At 39.9% G+C, this 16417-nt stretch overlaps 1 protein-coding gene across 3 annotated transcripts in view; it reads left to right on the plus strand.

Moving 5' to 3' along the window:
* EMCN (endomucin) overlaps positions 1-16096 on the plus strand; it is a 53953-nt gene extending 37857 nt beyond the window's left edge. For all 3 annotated transcript variants that reach the window (XM_021531439.2, XM_021531436.3, XM_031504702.2), the window contains 4 exons: positions 1058-1082; positions 2063-2124; positions 13016-13078; positions 14327-16096. In XM_021531439.2, coding sequence (XP_021387114.1) covers positions 1058-1082; positions 2063-2124; positions 13016-13074 — 146 coding nt within the window. In that variant the 3' untranslated portion in view covers positions 13075-13078; positions 14327-16096. The remainder of the gene's footprint in view (positions 1-1057; positions 1083-2062; positions 2125-13015; positions 13079-14326) is intronic.
* The last annotated feature ends 321 nt before the right edge of the window (positions 16097-16417 follow it).

A 16417-nucleotide genomic window follows, 5' to 3' on the forward strand; every position in this document is an offset into this window, starting at 1 on the left:
AAAGTCCATTTGCCAAATGTTTCAGGGTTGCCCAAGTAGGCCACAGGTAAATGTAAATTTCCATTAAGTGAAAACGCAGATCTGATCCTGACTGTGGTTTTTCTGTCCCTGTGAGCTGGCATGAGTTAGGAGACCTGTGCAGAACTGTGAAATCACAGAGCCTTGGAAATACAAAATCACAACAGGGTGTTGAAGCTGTAAACCAAGACAAACAGTGTGTCACAACCAATTTAGCCAATGACATGGAAAAACAGACCCAGATAAACAGAGGAAGGTGTGATCCTTACTTAGGAAATTATGGAATATTCAGTCAAGAGATAAGAAGTGAGATGAAGAACATTTCCTTACCAGCCTCCCCTATGCACGAATGTCATCAGTCACTCTATTAGCAAACTCATTTGGAAGATAGAAGAGATATCTGTAGTGCTTCCTGTAGGATTTGCCCAGGTTTATCCAGTGCATTTCCCCTGTGCTTGGTGCCATGGAGTTGGTTCCATGTCTCTGATGTAACCCCCTGGCCCCTTCCATCTGCCCACACTTGCACATAAGCATAAAATGTATTCAGCATATGATTCATTTTGGAGACAAACCTGTTCCTCATCGATGGGGATGACAAACTGTTCCCAGACATCATGCCAGGCTGTACCCCCAGGGGGTACAGTCTCAGGAACACCCTTGTTCCCTCAGTACCCTTACCCTGTATTTTTTAGCTCAGCTGTTGTGTGCTTGAGAACCATTGCATCTCACATCCTCTGTGCCAGCTACCCAGGGATTTGGGAGCTGCAGGGAAAAACTTGCTTCTCTTGTGCTCCTGGACAAGCCAAATGTCATTCTCCCTGGTTTCCAGAAGTGTCCCTACAAGCAACATCAGTTCACTCCCATGGGTGACCAGAAAAATAACAATTGCTATTCAAGCTGGTTGATTGTGTTTATGAACTTAACGCAATACTGCAAAATTACAGCTGAGCCTTCTGCCAGCAACTGCAATAGCTCTGTCTAAATGTTTGGGGTTTGAGTTCCAGCAATCAAAATTATATTAATTTTTTTCTTCTTCCAGAGAGACAAGAGAATGGCGCTGAACAGTAGGTTGAATCCTTTTTATTGCTTTGAGATCTATCACAGGGCACTTGTAAATGCAGCAGATTTTGCATAGGATTTTCTTTGATCTTTCTCTGTTTAAATATTGTAATCAGTTGCCATCCCAAAGAGAAATATCCTGTTGAAAGTGCTGCACTTGCAGTTATTGTAGACCTGTATACATGATAAGCAGCTGTTTCAGCATGGATAGAAATGTGGTGACTCAACTGTTTTGCAATCGATCCTTTTGAGATGGATTAAAAGCTTATGCTGTACCACATTGGCCCAGTCTTTTTTTTTTTTTTTTTTTGCTTTTTGCCCCATTGATCCCTCTCCTTTACCCCTGCATATTTTCCCACCCCCTTCTTTTGCTCATGTTTTCTCTCTTTTTAATGTGTTTCCTTTTTATTCTGGATCATTTATATATATTTCACTTGTTCCCCATTATATCATGTTCTTCTGTCCCATCTTGTTTCCACTAGACTATTTGCATAGGCTCAGTTGAAATAGTGGCTTAAGGAGTGTGAGGAGAGGGAAACTGAGAAAGATCCATTAGAAGACACAAATTAAAGGCCATGGAGCCTGGGAGTGGCTGCTTGCATGACCAAAAGCAACATTTAAGCTGCTGGTTTACTTGGTAGCCCTGACTCCCTGGACCTCTGAAGTGGTCCTTCTTTGTAACTATACATGGCTAAAAGGTTTTCATTGACAGAAAAAATTATAACCCCTTTTCCTCCAGATGTACCTCTTCTGGGAAGTCCTAGGCTAAACCTGGAGTAATGGAACCTAATTTATCACATATTTTAAGAGGAAGGTATTTTCAGGGATGTTGTCATTTTCCCCCACATGACCCCATGCAAAGCCCAGTTTAATCCTGCCAGTTTAGACTGGAGTAGATGCTGCCTCCTCAGGACCAAAATCTTAGAGTTTTGTTTGGACATGACAAACGTGTGCTGACTGCCTAAATGTTTTCTGACTTCAACAGGGCCCAGTCAGATAAAGACGGAGTCAAACTTCTTTCTGTGAAGACAACTTCTTCTGAGACTGGTGAGGGTTTCATTTGTGTGTATATCTGTTTCCCTGTCTGAGCTCAGTGAAAAACCATTTTTGGGATGTCATTCCCAATAGCAAACCCATCTTTCCTGTCATGTCAAAGTCACTGCAAACAATTCTTCTACAGAGTGAATCCCCAGACTGTGATTCTGTAGAGCTGCTGTTCAGCTGTACTGTGTGCGCTGTCAGTATTTGGGAGTATGACTGGTATGAGAAGTATGACTGGTTTAGGAAAATATTTTATTTAAATCGCTGATGGTAAGTGATCCAGCTAGGGATACTCAGGAATAACAGTGATCCTGGTATTTATCAGCTAGATCTGGCTGTACAAGGAAGTTTGAAGACTGATAATATCATAAGCACAGCATGTTCTGACTTGGAAGGGACCCTCAGGTGAACTTAAGTGAATGGCCTATGTGAAGATCAAACTCACAACCTTAGTGTTATTATTACTGTGCTCCAAACAACTGAGCTAATATCCCAAGGATCAAAAGGTTTGGGAGCCAGTGCTGTATGTAATCAGGGTTCTGTTGGAGCTGGTGTCAGCAGTGTTCAGTCAGCCCCATACTCAGTCACCCTTTGCATTCAAAATCCTACTCTCATTGCAAATCCTTCTGTCCTGTGCTTCAGGTTCTTACAAAATCTGTGGTAATAAAGCCTAAAGGAGCAAAGGTTACTGATAACATACACAAAAGAAAGAAAAATCTCAAAGCAAAAAGATTGATGCTGTTATAGATTCTGAAAAAAAATGGAGTGGCACAAAATAAGACTGAGGCAGAACAGAGTTCTGGCTAAATAACCAAAACCCCTGAATCTCTCATGGTAGAGCTAGTCGTGGTAAAACTTCACACCTTCATCCAATCCTTTCTCAGTCATGTAGGTCCCACCTCACCTGCAAAAATCCTTCTAGAAGAACAGTCTCTTACTTTCTACTTTTTAGGTATAATACTCTTCTTTTTGTAATGTTTTGAAGCTTTTCGGCCATCTGGTTCTCCTACTGACATTTCTTAGGATGACCAATAGCTGCTCTCTCCTTTTCTTCCAAATCCTTGGGAAGTCCTCTGAAATACAGCACTTCATCTGAACCATCCTCTGCTGGCTGGAGAGGCACAGTTCAGTCACTCCAGCCTTCTCTGCGACTCCCAGAAGCACTTGTGCAATCCAAAACACCCACAGGGCATCTCTGTCAGCCCTTGCAGCAAACCAGAGTTGTGCAAGGTCCCCATCCTCTTGACACAGAGCTAGGGGCTACAGGGGGACAGGACGCATCAGTTCCGTCCCACTGCTGCTGGGTAAAGGCAAACTACACTTAGGCACTTTAGAGGCCGCACTTCACAGCTTCATTATTTGGGATTTTTTTTTTTTTTTTGAGAATATCTTTGGGAATGGACTTTTAGCTTTATTTGGAGTATGGAATTGTGTGTATGTTTTCTTAAAATCATACTTTTTTTGTTTATTTGTTTTGAAAGCTGAATTAAGTTAGAAACTAATTAATGGGCTTTTTTTATTGATTCTGCCTTCATGCTGTTTCAAAAACAAAGTGACTTCATTGACAGTAGCAGAATTGTTTGTGGTTTAAAGCAGGGTAAATGGGAAAAGACACAGGCTCAGTTTTTGGGATTTTTTTCCCCCTTTTCCACAGTGTGAGCTCTGTCACCTGTTAATCAGCTACTGTTCACCAAATATTGGAGCATCTTCCATCCAGAGGATGCTTGATATTCTTTTTTACTGAACTATGATGTATACATGCTATAATTAGAAGGTTTAAGTCATAACCACTTAGAAGATTCTTGCCCTCTTCTCATTAATACAATTCATATTTAAACTAGCTGCCATTTTCTCTTGAATTCTTACATCATTATGTGTTTAAAGTTAAACCTGCTTTCACAGGAATTGAAGTCCTGCTTTTGCCTAGGTTTTTAGAGTCACTTCTTAAATTAACAGCACTCTGGCAGAAGGGTCTGTTTCTTCCAGAAATATTTGTCTCTCATACAGGAATTTAAAATATGTTAGCATGCCTCCCCATTTGACTCAGGTTTACTTGCTTTATTAAAAGCTCAGGCATAAATGCAGATGCTTTTCATGGTACACAAGAACTGCCTGACTCATGGGCCTTCTCACAGCTACTGACAACAACTGCCCTGCATAAAACTTCTTTACAGGTGTTATTCTTTTTCTTTCATCCAGCTGTTTAGAAAGTGTATGTTGTGGCTGTCTCTGTACATACCGACAAAACTACAAAAAGTAGTGAATAGAAAGGCTGAAATCAGAAAGATCTAAAGAACAGCCTTAATTTCACAGGCAGGGCTACATCATTCTCTCACTGTCAATAGGCAGCTCGTCCCTAAGGTCAAGCATATCTACAATTAAGTTCTGCTTTGATATGTATTCAAATTAAGCTTTATTACAAGTATACATTCTAATTTTTTTTTCTTAATTTTTGCTTTTCATTCCAAACAGAAGACTTTGAGATTGTAAAATTGTGTAAGATATATGCAGGACAACTAAGGACCTACAAAATGTTCAAGCAAGCAACCTAGAAAGACCCTGTGTCATTGTTGTGCATAGATCTTGATCAAAGGTTATGATGAGTTTAATCTTGCCTTATTTATCTGTCTAAAAACCATGCTAGCTGCACATAGTTGAAAGAGATGTTTGTGTCCAGAGGGCTGTTTATCCCATCTGCCTTGGACATCTATCTTGAGCTGGAATGGGCTGACCTGTGGCAGTCCATTGACTCCTGAAGGATCCTATTTTAGGACTTCTGAAATTGGGTTGTGAATATGAAATTAAAGAAAAGACTCCTTTTTCAGAGGCACAGCTGAATTAAATTTAATCAAGAATATTATTTCAAATACCTACAATTAATGTGAAAGACTGCAGGAAAAGAATAGTTTTCAATTAAGCCTGGACTAAAGTAATGTTTTTAATGGAGTAGTATCATCAGGAGAACTAGGTAAAATAGAGCTTTAATATTGTCTGCATTTTTATAACTCTTCTTAGAAAAATGGAATTGCTAATGGCCTTGAGCTCTAAGGCACAACTGGTGTAGAATGGATGTAAAGTATAAAACCAGAGAAAACTAAACTAGACTCAGAAGATTTTTCATGCATGTTTATCAGTGAACTGCAACACCTGATGCAAGATAAATGCCTGTTCTTGCATCTTACTTGAAAACTCACCTAGGATAAAAATAGTCTCAAAAGTTTTAGACTAATGTACAAATGCAGGACTTTATGGCAGCCATTTCATGTTGATGGTACAGGCAAATTTAGGTGGCTCTCCCTGGGGAGAATAAATGGTCTTTTACAATACAGTTTTCAAGAAAATCTACCTGCAAAAATATTTCTCTGTGATTCAACATGGCCCACAGAACTGCACACTTAGCTTGTCGGTGATAGTTATATTTCCTGAGAATATAAGCTGAAGGGTTTTAACTGGTTACTAAGAGATCAATACCATCACCCATGAGGTTAAAGTATTGCCTGTCTTGAAAACAGACCTAACTTCTTCTGCAAGGGTTCTTGTTTATTACGCTGAAAAACAGCAAAGTTATTGATCACTTTTTTAGGACTCATGAAGAATGTTGAGGGATGAAAATTTTTCAGTTACAAGAAGGTTGGTGAATAGAAACTTGGGTAAGACTACTACATGTGATAGATGTGTGATAGAAGAATTTATACCTGACTTCAGAATTTTCTTGTATGGTCCTAGCCTGGAATAACTGTTCTGGAGCAGGTAAAATGTGTCAAAGGCCTTTTTAGTAGAAACCCACCATTTCAATATTCAGTGTAAAGTCTCATAGGGATGTGCAGGTGACATAATATCTCAGACATGTTAGGTATTATCCTGGCACCTAAGTATAAACTGATCCAATAAAGCATGACTTATAACCAGACTGAGCTGTTTTGAGGTGAAAGGGTAGGATATGACTTACTTGCCTGTTCTCCACTAATTTGCTGAAAGGCTGTTAAATGTGTCAGATCTGAGGTAGCTCAGATTTTGGTGAGGCCCCTGAAATGGAAGGTGGCTGGCGGAGGATTTGTGGCACAGGTCTGCATTAGGGCTGCCCGAGATACCCACTGTGACCAAAAAAAAAAAAAGAAAATTTAAGCGTTATTAAACAGAAATGGGAAAATGTATCAGGCAAAGATGGATATTTGAGAGACACCTAACCTGTTCCAGTTGAAGCCCCTTTAACTGATGGCAATCACACTGGAGAAAGAGATCACTTAATACCTAGAGGTGCTCTCTGATGGTAGTGCAGTGCAAAGATAGCTTGAGCCAAGGAAGCAGGAAAACTTCTGTTCTCCACATCTCTTCCAAAAGCTGCTGCTGTTCAACAGTAATGGTGGCCTTAGAGCTGCTACCTGCTGCTTCAGCTGAGTGTACCTCAAGACAACCCACTGCAGTGCTAGGGCTTGGACATGGAAAATCCTGTGGTGCTCTGAAACAGTGTGGTCGGATGGCGATGTCTCCATTGCTGCTTTCCATAACCCTTCAAGTGCTGAGACTAATTGTTCTGCCTCACTCATCAAACCATAAATGTGGTTTTGATACAATGGGACAAATCAGGAGCTGGTGCAGACCTTGTTCCCTGTTATGCTGAGTACTGCTGAGCATGGGCCATGGAATTTAAAAAGGTAAGAAATATTTGGGGTTTACCTCATTAGGGACCCAACCCAGGGAAATTTACCCTTGTGAGGGGGCATGACTCCACAGCAGGCCATGAGGTATCTTAACATGGACTGGGACTTTGACCTCTTTCTCATTATGTCTGGGATCTGTATGGATCTAGGAGTAGGTGAAGAATCTGAGTCACTAGATGAGTCACTGTCAATGGGAATTCCCTTCCCTCTTCCACTCCTTGCAGGATAAGCAGTGTAGGTCAATGAAGAGCAGTCTGCTGGCATGGTGTGTGCTTAGGAGTGGTAAGAGCAAGTGCTCCTGCTAATGTAGGATATGATATTGATTATTTCTGTTTCCTAGTCTGAGATGTAGTTTCAGGGTCTTCTGTTTTTCCCCTGCACGCAGAACACCTAGAAGCTGCTTTATAAAAAAGAGTTCCCTTGCAACATTGGAAGATACCAAGTACCTCCTTCCCTCTCCTTTTCTTTCTCATTTGCTGATACTCTATTTTTTTTAGCCTTGTGTTTTATAACAGCCTGAAGTTCTGTTTTTTTTCTTCACAGGAACTGTAGAATAAACTTTCTTAGCTTGTGGTTGGACTCTGTGTTTACTCACGCCACAAAGTTCTGACTGCACACACTTCCAGCTGAAACTTTTAGACAAAACTCTTGTCAAAAACATAGTCAAATTGCAGTCAAAATAGTATATGTTTCTTTCTGTATTTCTAATTCGATTTGTGAGCTGTGCCTATTTTCAAGGGGTTTTAGAGAGTCTCTTAAATTCAGCCTGCTGAGGCTGAATGTGATGTTTTATTTTCCCTTGTGATGTATTTTCTGACTTTCCAGCCTGCAGTTTTCCTCATGAGGGAGCCACCTCCTGCCCTTTGCTCCCTGTTGATCAGGAATTATCTTCCTGTCCTTCACCTGAACGTTTCCACACACCCTCTGTCTGCCATGGTGGATTGTTCAGATCCTTCTGTCATGCTGGCAGTGGTGAGGAGCAGTTTGCAGGGAAATGTGAAGTGTGTGCCAGGCAAGCTGCAGCATGTTGCAGGTGCTGGACTCACTGGCCGACACCAAACCCAGCCATTGGTTCTTCAGCATCTTTCTTTTAGTTCACATAGAGATTTTGATTCCTCTATCTGCAGAGGTAGTTCTATACTTTTATAAAAGATAGGCTTCTGCAATCAGATTTTATTAAAAGCTTACTTTAATTTTTTGCTCCAAATCTGATTGCCACTTACAAGCAATTTCTCAGCAGCAGATATTACAGTGAAATAACAGGACAACTAATTTCTTCTTACAGACAATGTAATCTGAGATGCAGTACAACCTATTTTTTTAAAAAAAGCTGTTTTTACATCCTTCTTCTTCCAGCTTTCCTGATAATGTCAGAGGGCTTTACCCAGGTCAAAGACTTTGTGTATTCATAGTACTCAGTCTGTACTCTCTTTTATGTCATGACGTTCTGCAGTGTATGTGTATTCTGAATAATATATTCAGACTCTGAATCAAATGTGGAGGGGCAGGAGGGGAGGGAAAACTGCAGTGAGAGTATTACAATATCCTTCCACAGCAGTGAGACAAAGTAATGTTTGTTTCAGAGCTTCAAAACTGATCTTATTGCAATCTGTAATTTCAGCTGATTGTACCCATTACTTATTCACACACATTGGCATCAGAATGCAACATTAATGCTTAGAAATGAGTATGTTTGTGAGTGAAAAATAAAAACAAATACTGCACAAGTGAAATTTTAATTAGGAAGAAAACACAGCATTTTCACTGCAGCACTCTTCTGGTTACCTTTCAGCTTAGAAGAGCCCTCAGTAGCTGGGTACTAAGTGTACTTTCCATGCACTTAAAACCAATATGTTGAAGGATGAGGATTTATGAGTACAATTTTTTTTTCTTGTACATCTTCCTTGTCTTTATCCTTTTGAACCACGACCACATTTTAGAGGAGGAAGTGTGCAGGGCATATTGGATCAGACCCAGTACCTACACTGCCAGTTTCTTTGGGTGGATCAGTGACCGAGGCTCTGGCAAAATTGTTCAAAGGGTGCCACGTGGAGGCTGTGAATGCAAGACTGGTGCTGAATTGTGCAAGTTGTTAGTGCACTGTCCCCTTTAGTACTGAGGCTAAGGAACCATCAGCTGAGCCAGCTGCTCCTGTTGGAGCCCTGGATCTCTGTAGCCGCAAATCCAGTCAGAGAAGATATGTTAGAAGGTGGATCACAAGAGGTAAAAGGAAGTGTGACAAACAGGAAAGGAGTCCATGAATATTTCCTACACCATAGTCTTCCAGCAGCGTGTGGCTAGGAGACATCCTTAATCAGGCTAGCTATCCTTGGTGTTTCATAATTTTCAGTGGCTTTTAATTCCACAAATTTGTCTTGTTTACTGTAGTATGTGCAGCTTCCTGCAGCAATAAATCTGACAGTTTAACTACAGATATGTCTGTTATATGACAGTAACAGAGACTTAATGATGCTTATGTCTTGGTTTTTGCAATCCAATTTCAGACAAAAATCAACAAAGAGACGCAACACTGGAAGATTGCAGAGAATATAGAATGTAAAGGCAGGCTTGGCATGTCAACTTAAGTTTCCATGTCAGTATCTCATTTATTCACATTTCCTTTTCACGAAAGGGAATGAAATCTTGCTATTTCAATGAGGATCAATTGGGCAAGCTTCAGGCCATATTCCTTCACTTCAGGTCTTCCCATTGGCTTTTCTTGTTTTCATGTCTGATAAGATTTTTTCTTCTTCTTCTTTTGAAATTTCAATTCTTCTGTTTCTCTTCTGTCTCTGTGTTTCCCTTTCTTCCCTGATTTTAGGGATTTCAGAGGGAATCATTTGGGCAACTTTTGGTCCTTTTCCCTGCACCACATTTCATCTCAGTGTAATTGCTTGTAGTCACTCCATTCCAAATTATCTGGAATTTTCAATTTAATTTTTGATTGACCATATCTCCTTTCTGGAGTGTTTGTTCAACTCTGTCCTCCAATTTCAAGATTTCATTTGTATTTCCTGAAAGAACAAAATTCCTTTCAGAACTGGCAATGAAATCTTGTGATTTCAATTGGGCAAACTTTGGGCCATATTTCTGTGCTTCAGGTCACCCCACTGGCTTTCCTTGTTTTCATGTCGTATCAGGGTTGGTTGTTTTTTTTTTTTTCCTTTTGAAATTTCAATTCTTCTATTTCTCTTCAATTTCATTATTGATTGACCATATCTTCTTTCTGGAGTGTTGTTCAACTCTGTCTTCCAATTTCAAGATTTCATTCCCTTTTGGAAATATATTGCCATTGCAGCCATCAGATTGGATCAACAACTACCTTATGCAAAATACTGAATACCTATATCATGAAAAGCTGATGGTTCAAGTTTCTCCTGATATCTCCCATCTCCTGGTGCATAACACTAGAGTTTGTGTGTCATCCTTCTTTAAATGCACAATTCAGAATAAATAAAATCCCAATTTTTTATTGATGATGTTGTACAGCAATTTTGCTCTTGTTGGTTTATTTTGTGGAACTATAGCCTTTCTCTTTCAATGATAGCCTCAGGTTGTGCCAAGGGAGTTTAGATTGGATATTGGGGAATATTTCTTCACAAAAAGGGTTGTTAAGCATTGGAACAGCATGTCTGGGACAGTGGTAAAATCATCATTGCTGGAAGAGTTTGAAAAATGTGTGGATATGGCACTTGAGGACATGCTTTAATGGTGAACATGAAGATGTTGCTGGGTTGACAGTTGGACTTGATGATCTTAAAGGTCTTTTCCAAACTCAACAAATCTATGATCCTGTGACAGCCTTCAAGGCCTTGTAATGTATCTGGACTGGTTGAGCACCTCCACTGCACTGTATTTTCTCAATTAACAAAAAAAAATCAGTGTGAAATGATTTTTTCAATCTATTAAAATGTCATCTGTTCTAACAAACAACTAAACACAAGTATTTGTTTTTGACTTCCCTTATGGGAAGCAAGGTTTAGTCCATTTGTTTTGGTGGGTGATAGTTTGGGGACAAGTTTGAGTTTGAGTCTTGGAATCTACTTATGTCAGTTAAGGCTGTTTTGAGATCAATACAAATGTCTTCTTACTTGCAGCTAACCTGAATGTTCTTCTTGGTTTGCCCTTTGAGTTGCAACAGATGTTTAGCAGAATATCAGACTGCTGAGTGTTGCACTCCAAAGTTGCTCTGGACACCTCTCTGTGCAGTCACCAGGTGTACTGCAGCCCTGTATCTAAACCCATCCACTACCCTTTTATCTCTTGAACAGAGAGCATCTGTGACCACTCCTTTCCAGTGTATAATCATTCTCTTATCACCACTGAATTGTTGGCTGGCACTAACAATTGCAGACCTTACAATGCAAATATGTTCAGGCACTTTAGCAGCCATGCAGTAGCCATAACTTGCTTTTGTTTCCCAAGGCTTGCAGGCTCCTGCCCTCTTGGAAGTGCAGCAGCAAAGCAATGTAGGACATCCCTGCCTGCATCCATCCCTCACCAGACACTGCTACTGTAGGGGGACACTGCCCCAGGCAATAGCTGGGGGCAGTTCACTGTTCCAGGGATAAGGGGTGTAGCACCAGGACATCTGGACAGGGCGTGTGAGTGTCTGTGTGCTGTGGTCTCAGGGTCTGCAGAGAGGCAGAGTCACCCTCTGCCCGGCCACCACTGTTGGCAGGTACCTCTCAAGCACTCTGCCTTCTGCTGCTCCCCCACTCCATCCTCTGATCCACGGCCTGTTGGCACACATGGAATGTTATCCAGGGAGCTGCGTTACTCTGGAGCCTGCCCTTAGACATGTTATTTTCCTGGGGTGCTTCCATGTAAACCTGTCTGCAGAACAGCCAGCTGAGAGTGGAATTGATAACAAAGTACTGATATATATTACTACTATTGGATACTATCTTTTGCATGGTAATATATTTCACAATTAATTTCTCCAACACCTTCTTTTTTAAACAGTTTTGCCAGTTTCTCTCTTCTATTCCTTATTTGATCTTCCATTTCTTTATATTAAAGAAGGAAAGTTTCTGTTTATTAAAGAAAGAAAGAAACATGCAGAAGGAAAAATAAAAAAAAAATAAATAAATGAGAGTTCTTGAAAGTCTTATTCCTTTGCTAGTATAAAACTGTGCAATATTTGAACTGGTTCACTTTAGCTTTTCAATGCAAGATTTTTATCAAGCAAAAACATTTCACCTACCAAAAATATGTCTTGTTAAGCTGTTCCAGGGTTTTTCCTAGCAGAAACTTGTGCTTTCTTTTGCCCTACCTGAAATTTGCAATCATAAGAGCTTCTGAAACTCCATTTTAGCAACACTTCAAAATTACTTAAAAATATTTTTTTTCCAAAATTGAACACTTGGGAAGTGAACACCATTCCACCACACTATTATTGAACAGTTTTCAGCAGATACCAAGTCTTCTACTCATCTCCAAAAAGCTGCACTAAATTAAAGAACCTTTATTTGCTGTGAAGCAAAGCTGTATGAAAATTATTGATAAGTCTTTTCCATTCTCTTCAGGAGTGCAACTATTTAATTTGGCTGCTAATTATTTAAATGGCTAATCAGTGAATTTTTTCATAATCCTAATTTGTTTTACAATTTGGAACCCTAGGCCATTGATCATTTGTAGGTTTTGAATACATATTCACTTCTCCTGGAATGTAATACATAATTTCCTTGCCTCTCATGTGGGTATGAGGAATTAAATTGTCTCCTGCAGGTGTGCAAGGAGGCAGAAGGAGGTATTTGGGTTTTCCTACCCTCATACCTATTTCTATGTGGCTCTGGCTTCTCCAGGGAAGGAATATTGAGAGCTGTGTCAGGTTCTTAAATGTTCATCCTTCTGCTTTGTAGGAACTGAGCTGATGTCAGTGTTACTGGCAAAAATTAATTTCATAGTTCTATCTTATTTTTATAATTCAATGTTCTAATCATAGCTATAAATGAATTAAAACTTTACTCCTCTTCAATCCCCTTGAGAACTGTCTTGGAAAATACTTTGTGGTAGCAACCCAGCATTAATAAGCAAATCACAGGGGAAATAATATATTAAATAGGAAGAGTGGTAAAAATTTATGTTGTGGACAGTTTCTGCTGTGAAGTTAAATCTTCCAAGGAGACTGGCTAGTTTGTACAGTGGTCAGAGATGTGTTCCTGCTAGACTCATTTCCATGTTTATCTGCCTTTCCATGTTTATCTGATGCAAATGTATTTTCTGTTTCTTAGGAGAGCACTCATCTCACGGGAAGAATAAAACTCGGCAACTCTTCACATCTCAGCAATAAATATGTGAGTTTATAGCCTTTGTTTTCCATCCTGTAACATTAGTGTTTATTAATCCCTTTAACGATTTTTAGTCTCAGTACTGTGCCATGTAACTTTAAAAAAAGGGTTAAAAATGCAAGCCAAAAAGAGAAATTACTTTAGTTGGCAGCAGCCTCAAGGAAAAATGGCTTAAACAAAGCTCAGCAGGAGCACCCCATGGTGACCAGATTCACAGGCAAACTGAGGGGCTGAAGAAGCTGCCAGGTCAGAGAGACAGATCTTTATAGGGAAGAGCATGTGACTTTAACTGTTCAGCATTTCCTGGATGTAAACCCCTGGGTGAATTTTCTTTCTGTTTATGTGATAAATAATATATTTTTAAGGTCAGATACCTACTTTTAAAAAATAAATTTGTACCCAGAAGTTTTTTACTCCTTTCTTTTTTCCATGAAAAATCGGAATCTTTTTCACTTCATGCAAAAGCCAGGAGTTTTATTGAGGTGGTTTATTATGGCTTGAAATCCTAGGTGGTTGAATTATAGCAAGTGCTGAATGGTATTTTTATGTATGAGAGGGCAGAGACCATCACAGCACTCTGAAACACAGTTTTTGATGTGGGTGCTGAATTTTCCTTCATATATGAAGCTTTCTCAGGCATCAGAATATCCACTTCCCATGAAGCTGCTTTTCTCATTTATGGAGAACTGTGGAGAGCTGTGGTCCTTTGCTGAGGGTGGGAGAAGGAAGCAGCTGTGGAAGGGCCCTGTGTGACCAGGGTAGAGCAGGAGGCAGGGAACAATGATGTCCTGAGGAATTGGGTGCCACAGCACACGTGGGGTGGACCCAACAGAGGCTCTGGTGAAGCCCAGACTCCCCCCAGCACTGTAGAATGAAGCCCCTCTAGAATGGGTCCCATCAGTCTCCACTGAGAAATACATGGTTGACCAGAAATGTGAAGAACATATTTGATGGTTTTGACATTTTCTCATTTCCCCTAGGTAGAGACTGAGCTTTCCTGATGCCAATAGTAAGGACAAAATTACCTCCTTTGTTCCTTGAATTAGAACAGCAGAATACTGTTTTGCCTACAATTCTGAAAACTCAGAGGTGGTTCAATTTGTGTGGATCCAGGACAAGGGCTTGGACAATAAATTTAATCCTTATTGTCTATTACAAACTGGATTTATTCTGTGTCTTCCATTTTAGTTTTCTCTTATGTTCCTGAACAACCTTACCTGGAATAATACTCCTGAGATGCTCTTGTCTTTTCAGATGTGAAGGAGCCTGTTTTGCCATAATATGCAGAACATCTCACCAAAGTTGCATTTCAATGGGAAATGTGGAGAAGCTGAAGCTTTTTACCATCAGGACACTTCTGTTAATGGCTAGGTTTTGTCTTCTAAATCTCAAGCATCTCCTTTCCCTTCTGGGATGACATGTAATTTTTTTGATGGCTTAATAACTGGTATACCATGTATATTTATTATTTTCACATATAGTAAAAGCAGGGAAACAAGGTTGAGGAGAATGTAAAAACAAGATGAGTGAAGATGATATAGAAATTTGGTGATGTTTGCATAGTAGCTACTAAAAATATTTTCTGCACACACAGGAAGGAATATGTCAGCATATTTTGTTGAACTTATGGTGGCTAGGGATATTTTAGTTGTATGTAGCAGAATACAAACAGGACCTGACCCTTGGAACAGGACTGGGCAAACAGCCACTATGAAAATTAATTCAGTGATTTGCATGAGACTCCTCACTGTAGCACATGCTTTGCTTGTCATAAATGTTTACAGGGTGGGATGCCAGGCTGAGATGCTGAAGTGTATGCTTCTTTTCTGTGAAGGGAGGAATATACCTTGCACTGAGGCTCTTTGAAATTCTGTAAATTACTGAATATAATCTTTGCAACGTAGCAGGCAATAGTTGGTTTTCACCTGTTCCTTGGCTAATTGCATTATGCGAGCTGCAGATATGGCTCCCATATAGCCTGGGGCACACAGTGGGAAATCAGCAAGGTAAGCAATTTCCCAGATGAACCTTCCTTGTGTTCTGAGTAATGTATGGAATTCCTGCGGGTTATTGAATAACTCTGGAAGTTCAAAGAGCGTTTCAAGTGCTAATTACAGACACTCTTAATTTGTACAGAGCTGACAGTTCCAAAATATCAAGTAGTGCTTCTGCCTGCATGTACCCTACCTTTCTAGAACTATAAATGTTTGAAAGTTATATTACTGTGAGCATCTGCTCAGTCTCAATCCACTGACTGTAGCATTCCAAGGATTATGGTTTTTTTAATTGGGAAATGGAAAGAAGACAACTTTTGGGACAATCATCTAAGTTTTGATACCTATTGATACAATGCTTTTGAGGAACTTTTCTCTCCAATTTCCTTCTCTGAAATACTAAAACCTGCCTATCATTATGGTGAGAGATTGGGCAGATTTATTACTTCATGTCTATAGACAAATCTGAAAAGTGTTTATTTCCCTGTGCTTGGCCACTGCTCTTACTTCTGCTTTGGTGGGTCTGATAATCTTCTTTCTTAGTGGCACCATGAGAGACTTTTGGTGAAGCTCAATAAAAGATGGGAAACTAGCAAGTGTCCATGCTGCAACTGAACTTACGTGGTTCATTCAGGTATTCCTGGATCACTTGTTTTCCTCAGGAGCAGAGAAGTCTTGGATGCCTGCTTTGGAAAGGTTGGGCCATCTAAAATATGCAAGTTGGTATCTGCAACTATTCTGGTTCCTGGCTGAAGAGGTTTCCTTCCAAAAAAAACCAGTCATGGTGGATTTTCACGTTGATTAAAAACCCAAAGTATTTTGTAGTGTATTGTATCATAGTGAAAGGACAGTAGAGAAAAGAAGAGAAATATTGTGAAATATCTGTTTGTGGTTTTGTGCAAAATCTGTTCAGAAACTACCATGTTGTGTCAAGAAAAAATTTTACTGCCTATTAAAATTTATTATCTTTATTAAGTAGCTATCCTTTTCTGTTTTCAGAAATACAATCCATTGCACATGTCTAGCACAACTATTGTCCATTACTCCTCATTCCTGTTTCACAGAATAAGGTGGACCCTTTATGGCAAGTCTGGAGAGCAGACATTAGGTATTCTGGGCATGGTGGTGGCAGGGGCTCTGTGAAACCTTGCAGAAGGCATGCTGGAGGTGGCAAGTGGAAACTCCTCCTCATTGCAATCTGTGATGGGGAGAGGACAGACCTCTCTGCAAATCCTGGAAAAGTGAAAAAAACCAAAACAGGGAAGGTGTTTGGGCTCTTAATGATAAGGGGCATGGCAGACAACAAAACGCTCATTGGAAGGCTGGCAAATATCTCACAAAGAGACTGGCT

The sequence above is a fragment of the Lonchura striata genome, chromosome 4, assembly GCF_046129695.1.
Source record: "Lonchura striata isolate bLonStr1 chromosome 4, bLonStr1.mat, whole genome shotgun sequence".
NCBI lineage: Eukaryota > Metazoa > Chordata > Aves > Passeriformes > Estrildidae > Lonchura > Lonchura striata.